This window comes from Mustela erminea, chromosome 7, assembly GCF_009829155.1.
Source record: "Mustela erminea isolate mMusErm1 chromosome 7, mMusErm1.Pri, whole genome shotgun sequence".
In the NCBI taxonomy this organism is placed as follows: domain Eukaryota; kingdom Metazoa; phylum Chordata; class Mammalia; order Carnivora; family Mustelidae; genus Mustela; species Mustela erminea.
Window position 1 is genome coordinate 139,745,895 of NC_045620.1, and position 25,549 is coordinate 139,771,443.

Sequence of the window (25,549 nt, forward strand, 5' to 3'; positions counted from 1 at the left end):
TGTCTGTCAAATAAATAAATAAAATCTTAAAAAAAAATTCCGCTGTATCATTATTTTTAAGCATTTTTTTATTTTTTAAAAAAGATTTATTTATTCGAAGGAAGCATGAGAAAGTGTGTACAAGCAGGGGGTGGGGAGGGGCAGAGGTAGAGGGAGAAGCAGGACTGCCTGCTGAACAGGGAGCCCAGGAGCCCGAAGTGGGGATCGATCCCAGGACCCTGAGGTCACAACCTCAGGGAAGGCAGATGCTTCACTGACTGAGCCCCCCGGAGCCCCGCCTCCGTTAATATTCCATCGGACCAACGAGTCAGATGTATTCAAGCAGCCTCCTGGTAACGACTTTTGGGTCCCTTCAGATGCTTGGCCATAGTAAACCACACTCTGACAGGCATCCCAAAAGCTGGGTATCTGCATACCGGTGACATTATTCTCTTATAAAAAAATTCCTCAGACTGGCTTTCTGGACCAAATAATATGCACATTTGGATGCTGATTTAAAAACTTTATTTAAAAAAGTTTGTACCAACTTATGGTCCCATTAGGGCTGCCTGAGACAGGCCATTTTCTCACACTTTAGCAAACATGGAGTAATCATAAATCAAATGCCTAATCAGATAACAGAAAAGGGAGATAATCTTATTGTCTTTAATTGGTAGATTGAAGTTCTCTATGTCACTATTTTATAAAATGTTGAAATCATTTCTGTGATTTGTTACTTTGTTGGGCCATCCACTTTTTTTAATGAGTCTATAAAACTCTGTATCAAGCATGTAAAATGCGAAACTCCCCAGATTTAAAATGAAAGGAATGGGGGACTTGTGGTTTGCTGAAGCTTACATGTCACAACTAACCCGACCACACGAAGTTCCCGGTTACATCAAAGAATTATGACGTAACTCTCCACCTTGCTGGCGTGTACTTCTAAGACTTTGACCACTGCCTTAAATATATGACATCAGGGAAATCAACGGAGTTCCAAATTAACTAGTGACGTAACACAAACTCTCCAAATGAGGATTTTAGGAATCGCTGAGAAATGAGGACTTTTCAGTCCTTGAGAGGTACGCGCACGTGTGCGCGTGTGGGCACACCCGCACCCCCCATAGCAGGGGTTAGGAGAGGGAGAGAAAGCAAAAAGACGAGAGGAACTGAAGTGGCCGCCGAGTCCCGCCACCAACACCCCCTCTAAGGATGTCTCCCACCTACCTGGATGTTGTCAAACTTGAGGCCCGGCATGGTGAGGCTCTCCTTGTCGACAAACACTGTGCTGTACTGCTGGGTGGCTACTGAAATCAGGATGTTCCTGGTCGCCTCCCCGGGGAGCCAGGCGTCACTTCTGCGGTCCGTCTCGCTCATGCTCAGTGCTGTGGCAAAGGGGTCCTCGCTCCCCGCAAACACAGCCTGGATCTGGGAAAACGGTTTTGGAGACTGAGAGATTTCTAGAGAAGCTGTGGAAACCCCTGCTTCTGACTTTTCCATCCCTGGGGAGTGAGAAGGCTCGGCGGCACCTGGAGACCTCTCTCCCCCTGCAGTGGAGAGCGAAGACAGGTTTTCCGGAGCCGAAGAGCCTGCGTTGGGGTTACTGACGGAGATGAAAGTGGACGTCGTGAACGAATCGAAGAAGTCTGAGGCCAAGGAGTTAGTGCTGGCGGGATCGCCAAAAAATTTACTCAGGCTGGGGCTTGGCTGCACCGCCTGGGGAGGGGTCTTGGCCACCGTCTCGCTGGCACCACTGAAGCTCGGAGACTTCACCATCTGGGACTCGAAGCCGTCCCGCAGCAGCAGCGGCGGCGGCTGGGAGTGGGCGGGGAGCGGCTGGCTGAAGATGGTGCACACGGGGATGGGCTCCTCGTGGGGAGGGGACTGCCTCAAGGGTGCAGCGCCCCCCGGCCCCTCCGGGCCAGTGCTCCTGTCCCCTGGGCCAGGGTCCTCTGCTCCCTCCTCCCCCAAGGCCGGCACACCTGCGACTTGACTGTGCTCTGGGTCGGGGGTCGTGCCAGAGATGTCTTCGGATGCACCCTCTCCGTCACTTTCACTGTCCTTGCTCAGGGTGTCCACGGCTCCTTCGTCCTCGAGACTCTCCAGTCTGGGACCTGCGCTGCCTTCTGCAGGGTCCCCAACATCCCGCAAACAGCTGAGGTCACCTGCGTCATCTTCGCTATTATTAGGAGAGTCAGAAATGAGGACGCTTTCCATCATGTGCTCGTTAAGCTTATCCACAAAGTTATTAGAATCTTCCGACGTAGTCTCATTCTCTTCAGACCCGAACTCGTCCCCGCCGAGGTCGATGGTTTCCTCGTGATAAAGCAGGTGCCCCTGCTCTCCCTGCGGAGCGCTGCTCCCGGCTTGTCCCTCGGCCGGACGCGAGTCCCCAGTCCCGCTGTGCTTGGCGCTGTGAGCGTTCTCCATGGTGCCCTGAAGCAAAGACAGACAGGAACCAGCCTCGTCAGCTTTCCGCTCAGTTATCGAGCTGGTCTCACCTTCTTGTTCAAACTCTTTTCTAAACTTAAAAACAAATGGTGGATACGTGTCATTATACCTTTGCCCAAACTCCCGGGACACGTAACACCAAGCACGAGCCCTAAAGCAGACTGTGGACTTTGTGTGATTGTGCTGTGTCAGCACAAGGTCCCTGACCGTAACAGACACGCTGCTTGGTAGGGGAGGTGACGGGAATACGGGAAATCTCCGACCCTTCTGCTCAAAATTTCACAGCGAGCCTACTACAGCTGCTCCAAAAAATAGTCTATGAATAAATGTTTATCAGGTAGATATTCAAATGGTTCCCAACTCAAGACTCCATTTCTCCAACCATCTACTGATCGACTGATCGTGGTAAAAGGTATGTAACATAACCACCTTAATCATTTACCACCTTATCCATTTCTGAGTTCACAACAAAGTGGTATTCATACATTCCTGTCACTGTGCAACCATCACCACCGATCTCCAGAACTCTTATTTTATTATTTTTTTAAGATTTCATCTATTTGACAGCGATCACAAGGAGGCAGAGGCAGGCAGAGAGAGAGGGGGAAGCAGGCTCCCCGCTGAGCAGAGAACCCAACACGGGGCTTGATCCCATGACCCTGAGATCATGACCTGAGCCGAAGGCAGACGCTTAACCCACTGAGCCACCCAGGCGCCCCCAGAACTCTTCTCATTTTGCAAAACTGAAACACTGTGCCCATTAAGCAATGACTGCCCAGCACTCCCCGCCCCCCACTGCCAGCCCCTGATAATGGCCTTCTGCTTTACGACTCCATGACTCTGACCACTCTAGGTACCACATAGTACGTTGTCCCACACATGCTGTAGTGGGACAACATACTACTTGCCCTTTTGTGACTGGCTTATTCTACTTAGCATAATGCCCTCAAGGTTCACCCATGTTGTAGTATGTCAGTTTCCTCATTTTTTCAGGCTGAGTCACAAGCCATGGTACTTCCGTTTCCCCATCCGTCCACTGACGAACACCTGGCTTGCTTCCACGCTTCGGCTACTGTGACTGCTGCTATGAACACGTGTGTACAAATATCTCTTTGAGTCCTTGCTTTTAATTCCTTTGGGTATGTACCCAGAAGCAGGACTGCCGAATCGTAAGGCAGTTCTGTTTTTAATTATTTGAGCAACCAACAAACTGTTTTCCATAGTAGTTACACCATTTTACATTCCCTGAAAGAGAATACGAAGATTTCAATTTCTCCACATTCTTTTTTTTTTTAAATTTTTTATTTTTTATAAACATATATTTTTATCCCCAGGAGTACAGGTCTGTGAATCGCCAGGTTTACACACTTCACAGCACTCACCACAGCACATACCCTCCCCAATGTCCGTAACCCCACCCCCCTTCTCCCCACCGCCCTCCCCCCAGCAACCCTCAGTTTGTTTTGTGAGATTAAAAGTCACTTATGGTTTGTCTCCCTCCCAATCCCATCTTGTTTCATTTATTCTTCTCCTACCCTCTTAAGCCCCCATGTTGCATCACCACTTCCTCATATCAGGGAGATCATATGATAGTTGTCTTTCTCTGCTTGACTTATTTCGCTAAGCATGATACGCTCTAGTTCCATCCATGTTGTCGCAAATGGCAAGATTTCATTTCTTTTGATGGCTGCATAGTATTCCATTGTGTATATACACCACATCTTCTTTATCCATTCATCTGTTGATGGACATCTAGGTTCTTTCCATAGTTTGGCTATCGTGGACATTGCTGCTATAAACATTCGGGTGCACGTGCCACTTTGGATCACTACGTTTGTGTCTTTAGGGTAAATACCCAGTAGTGCAATTACTGGGTCATAGGGCAGTTCTATTGTCCACATTTTGAGGAACCTCCATGCTGTTTTCCTCAATTTCTCCACATTCTTGATGACACTTGTTACTTCCTGTTCTCATACTAGCTTTCCTAACAGGGATGGGGTCGCCGGCCTTTTACTTATTATTATTTTATTTATTCTTAGCTGGCAGAGTAGGTGAGAAGCCAATGAAACACAAAGGCCCTGTTGCCTGCCTTCCAGCCTAGCTACCAGCCTTGGTGCAGTTCTTGTGGATTTACATCAGTAGGGACAATGGCTGAGTCTGCTTGGGTTGCATGTCTGGAGAAAGCTGTATTATTGCAGTGTGCGTGTGTAGTGATCTATGGGTCCACATGTCCGGTTTGGGTTATAAAAGGTGGGGAAACCTGAACGGATCGTGCCTGTGACATTCTCCCAGGAGAAGTGCTATAGTGGGACACATGAAAAAATGTTCATCATCACTGGCCATTAGGGAGATTCAAATCAAAACCACACTGAGAGACCACCTTACACCAGTCAGAATGGCCAAAATTAACAAGACAGGAAACAATGTGCGTTGGAGGGGATGTGGAGAAAGGGGAACCCTCTTCCACTGTTGGTGGGAATGCAAGTTGGTGCAGCCTCTTTGGAGAACAGTGTGGAGATTCCTCAAGAAATTAAAAATAGAGCTTCCCTATGACCCTGCCATTGCAATACTGGGTATTTACCCCAAAGATACAGATGTAGTGAAAAGAAGGGCCATCTGGACCCCAATGTTCATAGCAGCAATGGCCACGGTCACCGAACTGTGGAAAGAACCAAGATGCCCTTCAATGGACGAATGGATAAGGAAGATGTGGTCCATACACACTATGGAGTATTATGCCTCCATCAGAAAGGATGAATACCCAACTTCTGTAGCAACATGGACGGGACTGGAGGAGATTATGCTGAGTGAAATAAGTCAAGCAGAGAGAGTCAATTATCATATGGTTTCACTTTCTTGTGGAGCATAAGGAGTAACACGGAGGACATGGGGAGATGGAGAGGAGAACTGAATGGGGGGAAGTCGGAGGGGGAGACGGACCATGAGAGACCGTGGACTCTGAGGAACAAACGGAGGATTTTGGAGGGAAGGGGGTGGGGGGTTGGGTGAGCCTGGTGGTGGGTACTGTGGAGGGCACCGACTGCATGGAGCCCTGGGTGTGCTGCAAAAACAATGAATTCTGGAACACTGAAAAGAAATTTTAAAAAAAGAAGAGCTGTAGCAGCTTTGGGGCCGGGTGTGGAAAGTCGCAGGTTACAGCATGAGTGTGAAAGCACAATGAAGTAACGACGCGCCGTCCCTGCTCTTCCTGGCCCAGCTGCAGACCCCTCTCCCATGAAGCCGAGACACTCTGACGTCCTCCCTGGGATGTCGTCTGCCTGAACTGAGCCCAAGAAAGAGAAGCCGGACCGCGACAGAGTCCCCTCCCCGAGGCAGGCTGACCGCCAGGGCTACTGAGCCAGACGAGCTGCTGGGTGTACTCTGGCTCGGCCCTGTTCGGAGGGTTTTATGTGTCTCACTCGGTCCTCACAGCCACCCTGTGGTCCAAGCGCCACCATGTCCTTCACCGTGCGGACGAGGAAGTGGTGTTCAGGGAGGTTACGCCCGCTCAAAGCTGTGCCACTAGGAAGCGGAGAAACTGGGGCTGGTTCAAGTTGAAACACTGGGTTGACACAGGGTGGCAGAGGCCACAGACTGAAAAAAGGAGTTTGAATTCTAAAGAAAATGTGCTTCTTTTCTTGAAGAACTTTCTTAGCAAAAGCTACTGTATGGGGCGGTCTGGGTGGCTCAGTCGTTAAGCGTCTGCCTTCAGCTCAGGTCAGGATCCCAGGGTCCTGGGATGGAGCCCTGCAGGGGGCTCCCGGCTCAGGAGGAAGTCTGCTTCTCCCTCTGCCTGCCACTCCTCCTGCTTGTGTTCCCTCTCTCCCTCTCTGTCAAATAAATTAATAAAATCTTAAAAAAAAAAAAAGCTATTGTAGATAGTTATATTCTTCCAGTGAACAAAGTCCAATTAAGATGAGGTTTTCTCAGGGCGCCTACATGGCTCAGTGGGTTAAGCCTCTGCCTTCGGCTCAGGTCATGATCCCAGGGTCCTGGGATCGAGTCCCACATCGGGCTCTCTGCTCAGCAGGGAGCCTGCTTCTCTCTCTCTCTCTGCCTGCCTCTCTGCCTACTCGTGATCTCTCTCTGTCATATAAATAAATAAAATCTTAAAAAAAAAAAAAAAAGATGAGGATTTCTCTAGCAAAAAAAAAAAAAAAAAAAAAAAAGCTTGCTTGACCTTTAGAAACTATACTTAGCTGATCTCTAGATAAGAGTGGTTCATTGTCAACACTTCCACAGTTTTCCAAATTAGCTGTCCTTCCTTTTTACAGCCTGGTCACCCTGGGACCTAAAAACAAGATTACTTTATTTTTATTTTTATTTTTATTTTTTTTAAAGATTTATTTTATTTTATTTATTTGACAGAGAGACATCACAAGTAGGCAGAGAAGCAGGCAGAGAGAGAGAGAGAGAGGAGGAAGCAGGCTCCCTGCTGAGCAGAGAGCCCGATGCGGGACTCGATCCCAGGACCCTGGGATCATGACCTGAGCCGAAGGCAGCGGCTTAACCCACTGGGCCACCCAGGCACCCAAAACAAGATTACTTTAAAGTAGAGAATCAAAGTTAAACACTTTGGAGAAGTTTCTTATCCAGCACAGTGACTAATTCCCCATTTGTTACATATTCACCTGATTAGCTACAAAGGAGTAAAAAATGAAAGGAAAAAGGAACAAGAGCCTTTTTCTGGTACTATTTCACGGCAAGGCTGACTGGAGGCTGCCTGGAGGACATGAACAAATGGGTGGGCTGCCACACGTGGGGCCGTCTCCGGGGTCCTCTCTGCACAGCACAGGCTGGGCAGGAAGATCAAGGGAACAATAAACACAACTTCCGTTCACCTGGGCAGTAGCTGAACGCAATGTCATCGGTGCCCTAGTACACAGAAGGGGACCCCGAGAATCAGAGCAGTGACAGGACTCGCCTAACATCACTGGTAGTGGGGTGCCTGGCCGGCTCAGTCAATGGAGTACATGACTCTTGATCTTGGGATTGTGAGTTTGAACCCCACACTGGGTACAGACAGATACTACTTAAAATAAAATCTTTAAAATAAAATAATAAAATCACTCGTAGGGGTGCTTGGGTGGCTCAGTGGGTTAAGTACCTGCCTTTGGCTTAGGTCACGATCCCAGGGTCCTGGGATTGAACCTGCAACAGGCTCCCTGCTTCCTGAGGAGTCCGCTTCTCCCTCTCCCTCTGCCCCTTCCCCTGCTCATATTTTCTGTCACTGTCAAAGAAATAAAATCTTATTTATTCATTTATTTATTTATTTATTTTAAGATTTTATTTATGTCTTTGACAGACAGAGATCACGAGTAGACAGAGAGGCAGGCAGAGAGAGAGAGAAGGGGAAGCAGGCTCCCTGCTGAGCAGAGAGCCCGATGGGGGACTCAACCCCAGGACCCTGGGATCATGACCTGAGCCGAAGGCAGAGGCTTAGCCCACTGAGCCACCCAGGCGCCCCAAAGAAATAAAATCTTAAAACAAAACAAAACAAATCACTGGCAGTAAATGACACCGCCAGGAACGGAGTTTGGTCCTTCCCGACTAATCCTCACGAGGACGGACACATCGCAGCCCCCCGCACAGCGCCTGCTGCCTGGGAGATGCCAGAGACTACAGCTGGGTTAACTGCTGGTTCGGAGCCTCTCTCAGAATGAAAACGGTTCACGCTGTACCTCCGGAAATCCCAATACTACACCAACAGTTCGCGGCAGAGTAACACAGGCTATAAGAAAAGGTCTGATACAATTACAGGAAAAGATAAAGAATATCAGAACTGGAAAAATCACATTGTTGTCCTTAGGTACAGGGAAGGCTGAAGAAAGTTCTACTTCAAAATTCGCAAAAATAAGTATGAGTCCGGTGAATGTGTACGTGTTTAGACACAGAGACAGACCAAAATGGGGGCACCAGATTAGGACTGTGCAGGTAACACGGAGCTACTTCCCACAATTCACTGGAACGAGAGAAAGCTAATCACTATGCAAGACCCACTCATTCTGTGGACGGGATACTTACAGCAAGAAACAGCTGCTTCAGCAGTAAAGAATCAGACATTGGAAACAACGAGTTTCTAGGAAAAAAAAAGTCTATGAAACAGGCAGATTGTTAGAAATGACAGCTCCTAGAGAGTTTTGGGAAAACTTATTTATTGAGAGTAGAAATGTAAGTTTTCTGCAGGTCAGGTAGGCAAAAGATAAAACTCAGACGCAGCGACTGTGTTTATCAATTTATCTAAAATATATATTTTTAAAGATTTTATTTACTTATTTGTCAGAGATCACAAGGAGGCAGAGAGGCAGGCAGAGAGCGAGGAGGAAGCAGGCTCCCCGTGGGACAGAGAGCTTGATGGGGGGCTCCATGCCAAGACCCTGGAATCATGACCTGAGCCGAAGGCAGAGGCTTAGCCCATTGGGACACCCAGGTGCCCCACAGAGTAAGCTTCTTGAAGCCAAAGATCATTTATATCATTTATATATTTTTTACGATTTTTATTTTCCTGAGAAGAGAGAGACGGGGCCGAGGTGGGGGCAGGGGCTGAGGGAGAGGGACAAGCAGACCCCCTGCTGGGTAGGGAGCCGGACACAGAGCTTGATCCCAAGAGCCCGGTCATGACCTCAGTCGAAGGCAGAGGCGTACCTGAGCCACCCAGGCGCCCCTCCTTACGGCATTTTTAAAGTACTAACTTGTCAGCGATTATTTGAAATAAAGTTTCATTAGGGACAACCCAGGAACAACAAGGAAAATCGCAGTAGCTCAGGGTCCCTTTCCGGACGGGACGCTGGACTCGCAAGTCCCTCCCCAGGCCGCGAAAACGTAAACCCTGTTTCCGCCGACACAGATGCCGCGGAGCGCAAGTCCGACTCCCGCACACTCCAGAAGCCCGGGTGGGAGGCCGACCCGCACGCTCCAGAAGCCCCCGTGAAGGACCCGCCCGATCGGGCATTCCCCGCGCACGGTCCTCCCCTGCGCAGGGCCACTCACCGCGCCGAGAGAACCAGACGACCTGGCACAGGCGTTCTGTCCCTGCCGGACGCCGGGGCACCTGACTCAGGTTTCTGCCCGCGCCCCTGGCAGGCTGCGGGTCAGACCCCCGAGCCCCGGACACCAGCTCCGAAGAACTGCTAGCGCCGCAGCCTCACGGCTCGGCGACCCTGCAGAGTGACTTCCGCCCGCAGCCCGCACACCGCGCTCACCGGCATAAACACGACCCGGGGCGCGGGGCCCCTGCGCGCGGCCCCGAGCGGCCCACCCGGCGGCGCGGCCGCTGCAGGCGCAACGGCGAGGCCCCGCGCCGCCGAGCCGCCCTACGGGCCCGCCCCCGCCCCCCCACCCCACCGCAGCCGGCCGGGCTCACGGTCTGGTCCGGCCGCTGCGCGCCCAACTCGCGCCAGAAGCCGGGAAGACCCGAGGCGGCGGGGACGGGAGGCCGCGTCCGCCGGGGCCAGCCGGCCGCGCCCAGGCGTCCCGGGAAACAAGCGCTCTCCGTGCCCGCGGCGCACGCCCTCGGCCGCTCCGGCCCGCCCGCCCGCGGCTCCGGGAGGACCCGGACGCGCAGCGACAGCGGCGCCGCCGCAACGGACCCCGCACCGCGTTCGGTCGGCAGGTCCGCCCGTCCACGAAGGGCCGACGGCGGACTCCGGCGCTGCCCCGGCCACGCGCTCCCCGAGGGCCGCAGCCGGGGCCTGCAGGAGACCCCCAGGACGAGGCGTCACCGAGCTGCGCCCCGCGGAGGAGCCCCCCAGGGCGGGCGCCGGGAGAGGAGACCCTCCGGCCCCGCAGCAGCGGCGGCGAGCGGACAGGCCGCCGACGGGGACTTTCCCGAGCGGCCGGGCTCTGGGCCGGCGGGGCTGAGCTTAGGGACGACCCGACCCCCTCCCCACATTCCCGGCCCTGAGTCTCACCTGCCACCTGCCCCGGGGACTGCGGAGGCGCTCAGCGGCCGCGGCGACCGGACACGGGGCAGAAGGCGGACGCAGACCGGAAGTAGGGACTGGACCCTGTCCCTCCTGCGGCCTTTGCGCCTGCGCGCGCTCTCCGAGCCGCTTCCGCGGCATGCGCACGAGCATGCGCAGTGCAGGGACGGCCGCCCAGCAGATTTCCGTTTCCTGCTGCGGTGGGCAGGACCTTGCACCGGGCCATGCTGGGGGCGGGGAATGGGCGGGGCCAGTGCGTCATCCCTGGGGGTGGGGAGGGAAATTAGTTTGACACTCAGACTACTGGGATCTAGCGGGAAGGGCAGGTGGGAGAGAGAAGGCTAGGCCTTTTCATTTTATTCTTTGTATTCCTGGCCAGAGCGCCCAGGAAATACTTATTTTTAGAATTTTTTTCTTTATGCTTATCAGTATTTTCTACTTTTCCTGCTGTGTACCCGGACTACCTGTGTAACAACATTAATGATAAAGATGGCAGTGATGATATCAGTCATACGTGGGTCCATTTAATCCGGCCGTGTGAGAGTGCTTTCTCTTAGCTCCACAGCTTAGTCTCAGGCGATCAGACACAGCGAATAGGGTCCTGCAATCTGGGCCGCTGCTTCCTAGATTTTTTTACTGCAATCACTGAGGGCTCCTTATTTGTTTGAGGGATATCTGTTGAGTATTAACTGTGCCTGGCAGAGCACTAGGCACTAGGATACAGCGGAGAAAAACCATTTCTATTTTCTTTTCATATGTGATTACATTTTTTATTTTTGACAATATAGTACCTATTCAATGCATACAATGTAATGTCTTGACACGTGTGCATTGTGAAATGAGAACCAAACCGATCAAATTAACACATCCATCACCCCAATGTTACTTTTTTTTGTGGATGTGTGATGAAAACACTTGAGACCTACTCTCAAAAGTCTCAAGTATAGAGTATCTTATTATTAACTGTAATCATCGTTCTGTACATCAGGTCTCCAGAACTTATTTGCCTTATAATTGGAAAGTTGTATCCTTTGATCACTTGCTGCTTTCCCCTTACCACTAAGCCTCTGGTAAACACCATTCTACTCCTACACCGAGTTCAAAGGCTGCTTTTTTCCCCCTCCATATTTCAAATGTAGGTGTGCACTCATGCAGTATTTGTCTTTCTGTGTTTGGCTTATTTCATTTACCAGAATGTCCTCCAGATTCATCCATGTTTAGCAAATGATAGTGATGAAGTTCTAGAACCTAGGTGAGGTTCAGAGCCAACGGCTAAGAAAGAATTCTTAAGACATCTTTGGTGCAAAAAGGTGGTTTATTAGAGCATGGGGACAGGACCTGTGGGCAGACGGAGATGCTTCACTGGGCATGTGAGCAGTGGCTGGTTATATACACAGGAGTTGGGTAGGTGAGGACAAAGGGGTGTTCAGAAGGGCTATTGGGGTAAAGAAGACTGTCAGGATATTGAAGGCCTGGTTACTATCAAACCAAGGCCACTTTCCCTCTAATGAGGCACTAACATAAAGACAATTGGGAGTCTCCTGGTGGAATGTTACATTCCTGCTATCAAGCGTCCTTGTTAGTGAGATTTGGGTTTAGAAGAAATTTATTTACTTTTCCTTCTACCTCAGCCTCCTTCAGTTTTTATGGAGGGGAGGGCGACATTAGGGCTTGAGGAACTGAGTTATGTGCCTTTGGAAATTGGGGTATTGATAGGGTAACTTCTTTGTTGTACAACTCAAGGACATTTGTAAGCCAAGGAAGACTCCTGCCTTGTAGGATTGTGATCTCTGCAAGTTAACTATTTGTTTTCCTTCTAGGGCAGTCAGGGGTGCCTGAGGAATGTGGCACATATTACCGAGGGGAGCGGGTGGAGAGGGGGTGCAAGGTGCCAGCTTTGCTTTGTTTTCAGCCAGCCTTCTGCTCCCTCATCAATAGGATTTCATTTTTAAGGCTAAATAACATTCCACTGTGCGTGTGTGCATTGCGGGGGGTGCCCGGGTGTGCCACATTTCATCCATTCATCTGTCTATGGACAATTATTGTTTCCTTGTCTTAGTTGCTGCGACTAAGGATGCAGTGAACATCAGAGCACAGATGTCTCTTTGACGTGGTGATTTTATCTCCTTTGACTCCCGGAACTGGGAATGCTGGAACATATGGTAGTTCCATTTCTAACTCTTTGAGGAACCTCCATCCTGTTTTCCACAGTGGCTGTACCAGTTTACATGCCTACTGACAGCATGTTGAAGGTTCCCTTTTCTCTGCTTCCTGCCAACACTTGCCGTCTTTTGACTTTTTGGTACTAGTGATCCTTACAGATGTGAGGTGACAGCTCACTGTGGTTTTGGTTTGTATTTCCCTGTTGATCAGAGATGTTGGGCACCTTTTCATACACCTGTTCCAAACCTTGCCATTTGCCATGAAGATGGAAGTTAAATAGTGGGAGAGGTGTGTGGTCCCGGAAAGCAGAGGAACCCAGCTTAGTGAAGGGGGTTCTCCTACGGCATTTTGGGATTCCGTGCAGTTTCCCTTCTGTCTGTTGAGGACATGGTCAAGGCAGGCGTAGTCAAGGAATGCTGTCTAAGCAGTGTCCTCCAGGACCATCTCTGGACATCCCCAGGGAACCCAGGGTCTTCTCAGCAGGTTCCTATTCAGAGTCAAATGCTGGTCAGATGTTGCCAGCGGTGCAGGTCACTCCCTGGCGCAGGACTGGCACTGCTTATCCTCCCCCCTTCCCCGGGAGGGGTGCTGCCTGCGGCCTGAGTGAGCGCGGCCACTGACAGGGATCCTAGGCAGGGCCCTGGTGAGTCCACAGACCAGGCACACGTCCTAGCTCCCCACTTACTACCTCGGTGCCGTCCACTGTCAGTTTTGCAGCCTCTCATCTCTAAGATGGAAGAATGCTACCTTAGGCGCAGGGTTAGAGCCAAGAACTTCAAGGCAGAGCCTGTAAAGCGTCCGTCCCTGCGCCCTGCTGGGCACGGATGATAACAAACCCCCCGGCACAGGGCCAGGTGAGCGATTCCGTCCGGGAGAACCGAGCAGGGAGGGCTCCGGGCGGAGGACGTCTGCGGGACGCCCGCCCACCAACCCAGCCGGTTCGTGTCCTACCGACCAACCCCTCCTCCGCCCCCGGAGATCAGGCTCCGGCCCAGGCTCCTCCCCGCCGGGTCCGCCTCCTGCGGCCAGAGGGTTTGAGAACCCGCTTGGAGTCAAGTGAGCATGCGCAAGAGCCTCGGGCCGTTTCCATTGGCAGCCGGAGAGGAGCGTATTGATGACGCATCAGGAAAATACAGGAAGTAATGCCTACGGGAGCCGAGGTGGGCCCAGAAGGCCTCCAGGTTGGGCCTCCGGGGAGGGCGGGAATGAATGGGAGCTGAGCCCGAGGCGCGCCGGTTCTGAGCACAGGCCTGACGCGGTGAGCGGCCGCAGCATGGAGGACGACGCTCCCGTCATCTATGGGCTGGAGTTCCAGGTGCGTCCAGGGGCGCCCCCGGGCCGCGCCGTTTGCAGAGCGCGGCTGGCGCGGCCCCGGCCCCCGTGTGCCGCTGAGGGCCGGGGGGCTGCGGGGAGCGCCTTTAACGGACTCGGTTGTCCAGGAAGGCCCAGGGCCCTGCGGGACGCAGGGAGGGCGCAGCGCCGCGGCCCACGAGCGCCGTGTGCGCAGTTCTGGGGCGGGCGCCGCGTCCGCGGGTGTTCCGGGGCGGGGGCGGCGCAGAGGTCGGCGGGAAGCGCTTTACCGCCCCGCGCCAGGTCCCGTGCCCGGCGCTGCCCTCCGTGACCCCCGTGCTCTGCGCGGCCGCTCCCCGTGGCGGTCCGTAGTAGTCACGCAGGGTCCCCCCGGGGGAGCGGCGAGGCGGTGCGCGGGCAGTTGAGCGGGACGGCAGGGACGTGTGCGGGGAGCGTGGAGAAGGGAGCGGCAGGGCTCGGCGGCTGCGGAAGGGCAGCGGGGTCGCCCTGGGCCGGCCTGGTAGAGCCCTGCGTCGGCGTCACCGCGTCAGATGGCTTTGGGAGCCTTCAGGCACTCAGGGACAGGTACGGACAAAAGACACAGTTCACTGCCCTGTGAAGTACTTGATAACGTAATCGTGTGCCCCAGATGTGTGCTAACAATAGAAATAACGCGGCCCTGGGTGGTTCAGTCCGTGAAGCGTCTGCCTTCCGCTCAGGCCCTGTCTCGGGGTCCTGGGGGGCAGCCCTGCCTAGGGCTCCCTGCTCGGCGGGGAGTCCGTTTCTCCCTCTGCCCCTTTGCACCGCTCATGCTCGCTCTCTCCTCAAATGAGTAAATAAGCGTCTTTAAAAAAAAAAAAGACAAAACTAAGAAATATAAATGCTCGTTGGTTTCAAGAAGCTTACAGTAAGGGCAGCAGTGGTGTTAGTTACTAAAAGCCTGGGCACCACCATAGCCCCTGAAGTTTAAATCCTGGCTCCAGGGGCGTCTGGAGGGCTCACTTGGTTGAGTGTCCCACTCTTGATTTCCACTCAGGTCACGATCTCAGGGTCCTGGGATCCAGCCCTGCCTGGGGCTCCCCACTCAGCGGGGAATGTGCTGGAGACTCTCTCTCTCTCAATCTCCCTTTCCCTCTTCCCTTGCCCTGCTTGCTTGTGAGCTCTGTCTCATAAATAAATAAATAAAATCTTTAAATCCTGTCTCCAACACTTACCTTGTAACCCTGGGTTCGTTTGCTTGCCAGTAAAATGGGAAAATGAGCTTGGATCCCCTGTGGCTGTTAGGAAAATTAAATGAGTTAATACGTTTAATTCAAGCACTTAGAACATTGCCTGGCACATAATACACACTCAGGAAATGTTCTAATTATTATCATCAGAAAAAATTCTTTTTTTTTTTTTTAAAGATTTTATTTATTTATTTGAGAGAGAGAGACAGTGAGAGAGAGCATGAGCGAGGAGAAGGTCAGAGGGAGAAGCAGACTCCCCATGCAGCTGGGAGCCCGATGCGGGACTCGATCCCGGGACTCCAGGATCATGACCTGAGCCGAAGACAGTCGTCCAACCAACTGAGCCACCCAGGCGTCCCGAATAAGAAAAAATTCTTACAGATAAATCCATACAAGGCAGTATCAAAGTGTCCTATGAGGAATGAGCTGTGTTTAGCTTTTGGCCGCAGGCTCAGTCACCCAAGACTGCCTTAACTAGCAGCTTCTTCTTCTTCTTCTTTTTTTAAAGATTTTATTTATTTGACAGACAGAGATCACAAGTAGGCAGAGAGTCAGGCAGAGAGAGAGGAGGAAGCAGGCTCCCCGCTGAGCAGAGAGCCAGATGTGGGGCTTGATCCCAGGACCCTGAGATCATGACCTGAGCCGAAGACGGAGGCTTAACCCACTGAGCCACCCAGGCGCCCCTTAACTAGCAGCTTCTAAGAGCAATCCTGTGTGCTGCTGAAGACTGCCTGGACTTAACGTCTCTCGCAGTCCTACTTAGAGATGCTCTTCTGTGGGCCACGCCCACCTAGCCAGCAAGCGATAAACTTGGGATTCTAACCTAGACAGGCTTTAAAACTAAGCCAACCTCAAAGCCGCTTAACTACAAAGTTGCACTGCTCTCCCTTGGAAAAGGTGCGCGTGTGGCCACATGCGGAGGGAGCCTGTGGGGAGATTGAGGGTCCCTGACCTCGTACTTCCTAAAGTGTGCATCTGATTCCACTGTCCCTAATCACTTCTTTAGCTCCTTAAGAAATGGCCTGAATAACAGAGGTTTTGATCTTCAGTGTTGGATCTTTGAGATAACAAATGTTATTTCCTGGGATTAGTATCAAGGAGTGGATCCTTGCCTTGGGCATCAAATGTTTTATCTGAATTTCTCCTTTATCTTAAAAGAAGTAGCAGATTTTTATTCTTCTTTACTTTGGACACTACGTGGGCCATGAAATTCTCGAATCTGCAGAATCCATACTAGAGTAAACATAAAAAGAACTGGAAGTCACAGTGGAGGTTTTTGGTTGTCAGTGACATTCACATCACTGTGGAGAGCACTTTACTTCAGAAGGTAGGGCTCTGGAGGTTCCTGGGTGGCTCAGTCGGGGAAGCGCCTGCTTTTGGCTCAGGTCATTGTCTCAGGGTCCAGGGATCCAGACCCACAGCGGGCTCCCTGTGCAGCAGGGAGCTGCTTCTCCCCCTTCTTCTGCCTGCTGCTCCCCCTGCTTGTGTGTGTGCCCATGCTTTCTCTGTCTTAAATAAAATCTTTAAAAACAATAAAAGATGATGAGGATCTGATTGTTGACCAATGATTGAGGTAATGGGGCTCAAGGATAAAATAAGTTCCTTCTATGTCAATAAAGTCAGAAGAGCACCACACAGGGGTCATTAAAATAAAAATGCAGGGCACGTTTGTGTATGGAACATTATGATATGTGATTGACATCTTTTAGCTCGTAGAAAGCAACTTTTGATGTGTGTTTATGATTTTATTTTATTTTATTTTTTATTTTATTTATTTATTTGAGAGAGAGTGAGAGAGAGAGCATGAGAGAGGAGAAGGTCAGAGGGAGAAGCAGGCTCCCCATGGAAGTAGGAGCCTGATACGGGACTCGATCCTGGTACTCCGGGATCATGACCTGAGCCGAAGGCAGTTACTTAGCCAAGCGAGCCACCCAGGTGCTCCTAGTTCTTTCCATTTTTGTGCATTGAAAATTAAAAAGAAAATCCAAGTAATTCTTACTGTCTTTTAAGGAGTCAGATTGCTGAAAATCTGATTAAGATCTGCAGGATCTTACCTGCATCTTATCTGATTGCCTGTCATTAACGTTTTCCATCTTACCCGGTTCCCTGACAACTGCATTCAACTTAGAATTGTTTCTTCTCTTTACCATTCATTCATAAAGATTTTATTTTTTTTAAAATATATTTGTCACAGAGAGGGAGAGCACAAGCAGGGGGAGCAGCAGCCAGGGGGAGAAACAGGCTTCCCACTGAGCAGGGAGCCCAATGTGGGACTCAGTTCCAGGACGCGGGGATCATGACCTGAGCTGAAGGTGGATACTTAAATGACTGAGCCACGTAGGCACCTGGAATTTTAAGTTTGATGCCTTATTTTTGTATATGCATGCCCCGACTTTCCTAGTTAATGGTGCGCTTGCTGGCCATGTGCTGGTACCCCTGCATGTTCTCTGCTGGGTGTCCCACTTCCCTGTCTTGCGTCCTTTTGTCCTGTGTTTCTCTTACTAGTCTAGACGATCCTGGCCCGACATGCTGTCCCTGTCGTACTTGCTTTGCGAGATGATGACCAGAGTCTATTTACAATAACAAGACAAGGAATATACATACCACCGTGTCCACGCCAGAGTTTACGGCTTTTTCCTGAAAGGGAGGAGAGTCATTTTACAGGATGTCCAGTAACCGTGGTCAGATGGTCACCGGACTGACTGCTCCCAGACTAGGCACAGAGACCACACAGTTTAACAGTGACACATTTTAGCACAAAGCCATCTTACAGTTACATTTTATGGATTTGTGTATTTGACTATTGTGTGCGTTATGCTAATTATGATCGTGATTTTTGTTATGGGTGTTTCTCCAGCATGGTCTGAATTTTGAAATAGTGTGAATGAGACTTCTGATACCTTGCACACACTCTCAGTGTTCTGAGCAGGAGAAATCACCTTCCCAGGCTGAGTTTAATCTGTAATTCTTAGTTAACAGAACCGTAGTTCTTTATGACTATTCAAAAGTCTCTACAAACAAGATTATTTCTCTCCTGCACACTTATTTCTTTGAAGCTTTGCGCATTAGAAGACTTTCTTGGGGTGCGTGGGTGGCTCGGTTGTGTGTCTGACTCTTGGTTTCAGCTCAGGTCATGATCTCAGGGTCATGGGATAGGGCCCCGCGTCGGACTTTGCGCTAAACTGAGTCTGCTTGAGATTCTCTCTCTCTGCCCCTTTCTCTGTCTCAAATAAATAAATAAATCTTTCAAAAAAGAAAAAGACGACCTTCTGTGGTTGCAAGGGCCACTAGTCCTCCAGCAGACTTGCTGAGTGACCATCGCACTGAAGTGGCTTGACCGTGTCTGCCTTGCCCATTCCTGAGCCTCGGGTGCTCTCCCAACACTGGCTTTTGGATCTGTGGTCACCAGCTCTTCTGATTGCTTCCTTTCTTTTGAGGTTAGGTTTGGTCATTCGTGCTTTCCTAGGAAATGCATTCATTTGTTCTGTCGACCAGTACTTCTGGTCTGCGGTGTGCCAGACGTTACTGTGTGCCCTGGGACGCGGCGGCAGGAAGCAAACGGCCCAGCAGCCCTCCCTCCTGGAGGCCTCAGTGCGCAGCGGACGCCAGGCGAGCAGCCTTCGGTGTTCTTCCAAGACTCCTCAGTCGCCGGCCTACTTTATTTGATGTCATTCTGTTTTCGTAACGTGAGCATCGAGACTGTGAATCTCTTTCTGAGCACTGACCTCTCAATCTTACTGTTTTCTGGGTATTGTGCGGTTCTGCACTTGATGTCCTTTGTCACCTGGAACTTTTTGGGTCTTTCTCAGCCCCGCCCGCATCGTCTGCTGTGAGTGGGGGTCCGTCCGAGGGTCCTTCCTGTGGTGGCTCTATGCTTCCCTCGGTGAGCTCTGTGAGCCCAGACCTCAGCTGAGGTCGTCGTGCCTTGTCTTCTCCAAGCTGTGCCTTGGTTTCCCCCGTGTACTTTTCTCTCCCGTTTTTCCTCTGTCCCTGTTGGAGAAGGACTGCTCTGTTGGGTCGTACAGGCCTGGCTGCGTGTACAGCATGTACACACAGTGTGTGCATGTGTAGTGTGTACAGAGAGCTTTGGCTCTCCTGTGGCAGCATGTGGTCGGCGTGTGTGTGTCTTCTGAGGGCTTTTCCGGCCGCTCTGCCTCGCTGCCCTTCCTGGTGGTGCCCTTGCAGGGCTCCTGGGCTCCTCTGATCCTGGTCTCTTGTGGGCGAGCCTTTCTGTCCAGCTGCTGTGGGCTTTGTACGCGGGTTCGGAGCTGGCCCCAGCTGGCGGGAACTGCTGCAGCCTGGGTCTGGTTTGTGAGGGAATCTGCAGCCCAGTCCGGCTGCCCACGGTGCAGCACCCCCTCCCCTCTGGGTGACCAGAGTGCTTCCAGACGGGATGCCTCGCCTGCCCGGCCTGCTCTGACTCTTGCCACCAGCCGTGCCCCTGTGCTGCCGTCCCATGCCCACGGGGCTGCCATCTCTGCGGGGCCGGAGGGGGATGCTGCCAGGGCCCTCCTCAGCCACCCCCCCCCCCGGCTCTGACCTCTGCCTTCGAGTCTTTCCTTCACGGTGTGTGTTTGGATTATAGATGTTTCTGGCTTCATTGAAGACGGTCTCTGTCTCCGCTTTCACTTTCCCTCTTGCTTTTGTGTCGTGTTCGTGTTTTTCGATCTGTGGTCACTAGCTGTTCTATTCCCTAGAGTTTGGAAGAGCAAAATTTAGACTTCAGCCTACTGCTCAGAAACCTGAGGTCCCGATTTGACTTGATGAGGTCGGAAGGTGGAGGGCGAGCTGGAGTGAAAATCCTCACGTCAGGCAGGTTGGCTACGTGGTTGTGGAAATGCCGTTCAAGCAACGTAGCAGGGAGGGGTGGTGGCGCGGCTGGAGAGGAGCTGGGGAGGGCCCGATGGGGCTAGGGGATCCTATGTGGTCCGCCTGGTAGGCAGGGGTGGGAGGGGTCGGGCTGGTAGCCAGGAGGGCAGGCAGGCCTGGGGAGGGGCCTCAGGCCAGTGCAGTGAGGCCTAGGGAGTGAGCCTCCCGGCTGGCCACGGACCTGATTACTGATTAGTGGGCGTGGCCACTGGCCTGGTTACAGTGATGATGCCTGTGGGAGGGGGATTTGCTTGGAGGGAAGTGCGGCCCAGGGAGAGTCAGGATGGAGCCGGGACACAGAGCCACAGTGTGAGCAAGGAAACCCCTGGTGATGGACGGGGTCCTCAGGGACCAGAGGACAGAGGGGTCCCTCGTCAGGGGTGCCTGAGGCTGTGGGGCCGGGGCCGCAGGGAAAGCAGCGCTGCGGGGTGGCTGCAGGGAGGCCAGGTCAGCAGAAGGGAGGAACTGCTCAGGGTCGGGGAAGGCTCCCCCGGTCTACGCCGCCATTAAGCGTGGCAGTGAATGGAAGAATGGAGGTGGGCAGCAGCTTGAGAAGCCAAGGAGTCAAGGTAAGACATTCTCAAAGGACGAGGGTGTGTGTGTGACTTGATTTTCCCAGTTAGGGGAAGAAATCAGAGTAGAAAAGAGGGACAGAGGAGAGGGCTGCCCAGTGTTGCAGCACGTGGGCAGCGGGGCTCCCCTTCCCTGGGCAGGAGGGCAGGTGGCGACCTCTGCAGGAGGCCAGCTGATGCCTTCTGTGTCGCTGCTCCAGTGTGAGGCCAGTTTTCCGCTGTTCGACGGGGCTGGGTTGCACTAGGGGCTCCAGAGGGGCAGGCAGGGCAGAGCAGAGTGGGCGAGGGACAGGTGGCAGCCCCTTGGTGGGGCTGAAAGGTCAGCCTTGGCACGCACACGAGTGAGGGTGTGAGTGAATGGACCAGTGGTCATGTGTGGTGTGGCCCCTTCGTCCCCAGGAGCAGTGCTGTTGCCCCAGTTTTCCGTGAGCAGCTCAAGAGCTTTGGTGCTTCTCTGCTGCACTCTGGACCTCTGCGGTCTGGGGGTGCGAGATGGGGCGGAGAAGTAGGTGTTTACTTAGTACAGAGTGAAGAAGTGGGGCTCTGCCTCCTTTTTGCTCTGACTTTCTTTCTGTTTGCGAAGTGGAAGTGATCTGCCGCGCGCTGAGGAGGTGCTGCTGTGTGAGGAAGGTCGCCGGGTGGTCGCCGGCTTCCTGCTTGGTCTTCCTAGGGGCGGGGGGGACAGCGAGGGGGGGCAGCTCGCGGTAAAGACGCCGTTTCTGGGGCGCCTGGGTGGCTCAGTAGGTTAAAGCCTCTGCCTACGGCTCAGGTCATGATCCCGGGATCCTGGGATCGAGCCCCGCGTCGGGCTCTCTGCTCAGCGGCAAGCCTGCTTCTCCCTCTCTCTCTGCCTGCCTCTCTGTCTACTTGTGCTCTCTCTCTCTGTGTCAAATAAATAAAATTAAAAAAAAAAAAAAGAGGCTGTTTCTGCGGGGAGACCGCTTCCGATAGAAGGTCCAGCCGCCCGGTCTCTACCGCGGAAAGCACCGGCTCTGTTCCACCTGCTCACCTTGGCTGCGCCTTGTGCTTGCCTGGGGCGCGGCTCGCGGGGGCGAAGTTCTGATGGGCAGCGGGGCTGGATGGTCAGCAGAGGGAGCATTTACTTGCTCGGACTAATAAGCCCGTGAAGACAATTTTGAGTCGCCCAAGGGATGGCTCAGTGCGCAGCGAGTCCGGGGAGGCCTGGGGTTGCCGCCCTTTCGTGGAGGGGACCTTCCCCACCGAGAGCCTGGCTCCCCGGCATCTGCACTTGCCGCGTCCTGGGTCGACTCACTGAACGGCGAGGTGCGGGGAAGACAGCGGTGTCAGGCACATGCCATGGCCTTTCTTTTGAGAACAGGGTATAGAATGATAACAACGTGACCGTGCTCTGCCTTCAGTCCCGTGTACAGGTATCTTACCTATGCCAGGTCCCCACGTCACCACAGCAGAAAGAGAACTGGCTGGGAGTCCGGGTGCTTCTTCTAGGGGCTTTGTGACCATGGCCAAGTCACCGAACCTCTCTGGTCCTCAGCGTCTTTATCTTCTAAGGAGCAATAATATTGTCCATCCTGACTTTGGGTTTCCTTCATTGTGTTATGAAGATGAACCAAGGTAAAATACATGCAGATGCTTTATGGCCTATTATACCTAAAATTTGATCTTGTAATAACGAGGTCATTGGAGCACCTCAGAACTATTACCATGACTAGATTTAAGAAGGTCATTTGATCATTCCCTTCATCGTAAGACCAGCATTACGGACACATATCTGTCACCCAAATGGCCAGAGTTAAGTTATTATTATTTTAACCTAATAAAGTACTAAAACGATCTTAGATTCAATGTTTTTGAGATTTCACTGTAATTTTTAAAGATTCAGGTTTTTTTTTTTTTTTTTTTTTTTGGTAAGAGTAATTCTCTTCCGTTTTTTATTTTTATTTACTCATTTTGGAGAGCGTACATGCATGTAAGCAGGGGAGGGGAGAGGGAATCTCAAGCAGATTCCGAGCCGAGCATGGAGCCCATCGTGGGGCTTGATCTTACGATCCCAAGACCTCGACCTGAACTGAAACCAAGAGGTGGACGCTTAACTGACCGCGCCACCCTGGTGCCCCTCCTCTTCAGTGCTTTAAAAAAGAAGGGGCTTGCTGTGTGTGACAGCATGCAGAGTCTCAAACTCATGGTGCTTTTCTAAACTGTGGCAGCTTTTGTCTCTGAAACACACGAGCTCTTTGACTTCATTTCCTTGCATGCTTACCCAGGGCTGCGGCTCCGGGCTCTGGCTCCGGGCTCTGTAAATTGCTTCGGGATGAAGCAGGTTGGATGCTGGCTCATGATGGCCTCAGCAGCCCCTGCAGGTCTGCGCTGGCCTTTCATTCCATCTCATGGCAACTAACACAGCGTATTTCTCCCTGCTTTCCGGTGATGGCACTTAGTGCTGTCTTCTGCCGGAAGTCAAGCTCATGGGTGTGTTTTGATCAATGTTGATTTGCTGCTGCGTGGTCTGGGCCAGGGGCTCTGAGATATAGTCATTTCCCACCTGCTGTGTTTAGGTCTTGTCCACTGTCTCCTGCGAATCTGTTTCCTGAGGGCAGGGCCAGTGTCCTGTCCTCCGTGGCACCTTCCATGCGTAGCCGCGGTGCAGGGGTCACATAGTCAGCTCGCACTTGCTGACTCGAAGCATGAACGAGTCTTTTCGTGGAAAATAATCATTTCTCTCAGATGAGTCCTCTTCTGGGCCCTGTTTTAGGGGCTTTCAGGCTTCTGTCTGGGGTGATGTCATGTACCTCCATTTGAGTCTTTGTGTTCTTGTTTGAAGGGGGAGCCTGTCCCGCATCCCCTCCATTGACCTGGGCTCTCCCTTCCAAGCAGCTGGGCTTTGTCTGTGCAATGGTGTGGGTGCTTCCTCACCAGTGCTTTTACTCTAAGTGAGCGGCGCTCGAATTAGCAGGATTCAGGGCATCTGTGGATTTGCTGGTATCACGTGCAGAGTTCTACTTGGTGTATTTTTGGCAGAAGGTGTATAGACTCACAAAGAATTCATCAGTTTTGCCAAGAGGTCTGCGACTGCAGTCCAGTTCTGTTGAGCAGGTTGTAGGCAGGTTGGCGAGACTGGATTTCTTCGCCCTGACGTCTCATAATGTGGGTACTGCTCTGGACATGTATGTTCTTGCTGTTACTGACGTGTTCTCATAGTTAACGTTTTTCTGCCAGCAACCCTTTGTGAGGAGGGGTAGGGACATAGGGCTGTGGTTGCATTTTCTGAGAGCATGACATGAAATTGTTGTCTCCAAACCTTTTGGCAGTGGACACTGAAAAGGTCTTGTTCACCCCTGCTGTGGAAACCAAGTCAAAAATGAGACAGACTTGGGCGCCTGGGTGGCTCAGTGGGTTGAGCCGCTGCCTTCGGCTCAGGTCATGATCTCAGGGTCCTGGGATCGAGTCCCACATCGGGCTCTCTGCTCAGCAGGGGGCCTGCTTCCCTTCCTCTCTATCTGCCTGCCTCTGTCTACTTGTGTTCTCTGTCTGTCAAATAAATAAATAAAATCTTTAAAAAAAAAAAAAAATGAGACAGACTGACTGGTCAGGATGGCTGCTATACTGTTAATCTACTCCCGTTTTATTTATTTATTTTTAAGATTTATTTATTTACTTATCTGAAAGAGAGAACACGTGCACATGAGTGGGGAGGGGCACAGAGGGAGAGGGAGAAGCAGACTTCCGCTGAGCAGGGAGCCCGATGCGGGGTTCAAGCCTAGGACCCTGCGATCGTGACCTGAGCGGAAGGTAGACACTTAACTGAGTCCGCCAGGGGTCCTGCTCACCCTGTTTTAGGAAGAGTGAGTAAGAAATTGAGAAACACATGTAGGAATAAGATGTGGTGGAGGAGGACGTGGGACGTCTTGGCTGTTTCTAGCTGCATGTGGGAAGAGAGCATGTGGACAGTGGCCTGCGTGGTGGTATCAGTTTCTTGTCGTTGCTAGAACAAGTCAGCACCAATTTGATGGTTTTACTTATTTATTTATTTATAAAGATTTTATTTACTTAATTTGACAGACAGAGATCACAAGTAGACAGAGGAGCAGGCAGAGAGAGAGGAAGGGACGCAGGCTCCCCGCTGAGCAGAGAGCCTGATTCGGGGCTCGATCCCAGGACTTGGGATCATGACCTGAGCTGAAGGCAGAGGCTTTAACCCACTGAGCCACCCAGGTGCCCCAATTTAATGGTTTTAAAGAACAGCGCCTTGTACCTTACAATTCTGTAGTTCTGAAGCCTCATGTGGGCCTCATGGGGCTTGAATCAGGGCGTTGGTAGGGCTGCATTCTTCCCAGGAGGCTCGGGGGCAATCTGTTCCCTTGCCTTTTCTAGCTTCTTGAGGGGCCTGTTGTACTCCTTGGTCCACGGACTCCTTCCATCTCCAGCGCCTGCAGCCGCTGCCCCCACCCTGCCAGCCACCTGCGCCTCCCACGGGCTTCCTGCGTCCCTCTCATGCTGCCACCTTTCCTCCCACGGGCATCAGAGCACGAGCCGTGGGGATGGAGGGATTGGTCCTGGCCCACTTCCTGGTCGTACTGAAAGAGATGTGGGTTTGGTTGTTTGTCCCATGAACCTTAACCAGTTATGAACAGTCTTTTCCTTTGAGGCTTCAGACTCTTCACCTGAAATTTTTTATTTGGTCTTTTAATTATTGACAATATTAAGCACAGGTGTCGTAATTCCTGCTGTGGTGCACCGCCCCGATTCCTCTTTCGGGAAATGCAGCGGGTTCTGGGATTATGGGTGGCTGGGAGCTCTCGGTGGGTGCTGTTAGAGTTTGCCCTTAGCTGAGCAGAGCCACGTTGCCCTAAGTCACACCCCCTCCAGGAGAGCCTGCTGCCAACGACTGATTGGTGGGGTTGGGGGCAGGGTCGCAGATGGGCCTGGCCATGATGGCTCCACTCTGAGGAGCCATCCCGGCTCTGGCCTCCCTGTCCTCTGGCCAGTCCTGCGTCCTCTGGCCAGTCCTGCTTCCTTCATGTTTCGCTCCTGCTCCCCCCATGGTGTCCTTCCCAAGAGTGTTCCCGGCAAACCTGTGCACAAAGCCTGATGTTCT

The 25,549-nt window shown here is 52.2% G+C and overlaps 2 protein-coding genes across 9 annotated transcripts in view; one reads left to right on the plus strand and one right to left on the minus strand.

Annotated features, from left to right (window-relative positions):
• Window positions 1-10,517, minus strand: part of TRAPPC12 (trafficking protein particle complex 12) — a 72,222-nt gene extending 61,705 nt beyond the window's left edge. For 4 of the 6 annotated variants that reach the window (XR_004288086.1, XM_032353434.1, XM_032353437.1 and 1 more), the window contains exons 1-2: window positions 10,341-10,517; window positions 1,207-2,505 (exon numbers count right to left, since the gene is read on the minus strand). Coding sequence is in view for 5 of the 6 variants with exons in the window: in XM_032353434.1 (XP_032209325.1) it covers window positions 1,207-2,505; window positions 10,341-10,505 (1,464 nt within the window). In the remaining variant the exon portion in view is untranslated. The remainder of the gene's footprint in view (window positions 1-1,206; window positions 2,506-10,340) is intronic. The other 2 variants (XM_032353435.1, XM_032353436.1) reach the window with 2 other exon arrangements.
• Window positions 10,518-13,614: 3,097 nt separating this feature from the next.
• EIPR1 (EARP complex and GARP complex interacting protein 1) overlaps window positions 13,615-25,549 on the plus strand; it is a 127,774-nt gene continuing 115,839 nt past the window's right edge. For all 3 annotated transcript variants that reach the window (XM_032353439.1, XM_032353441.1, XM_032353440.1), the window contains exon 1: window positions 13,615-13,830. In XM_032353439.1, coding sequence (XP_032209330.1) covers window positions 13,630-13,830 — 201 coding nt within the window. In that variant the 5' untranslated portion in view covers window positions 13,615-13,629. The remainder of the gene's footprint in view (window positions 13,831-25,549) is intronic.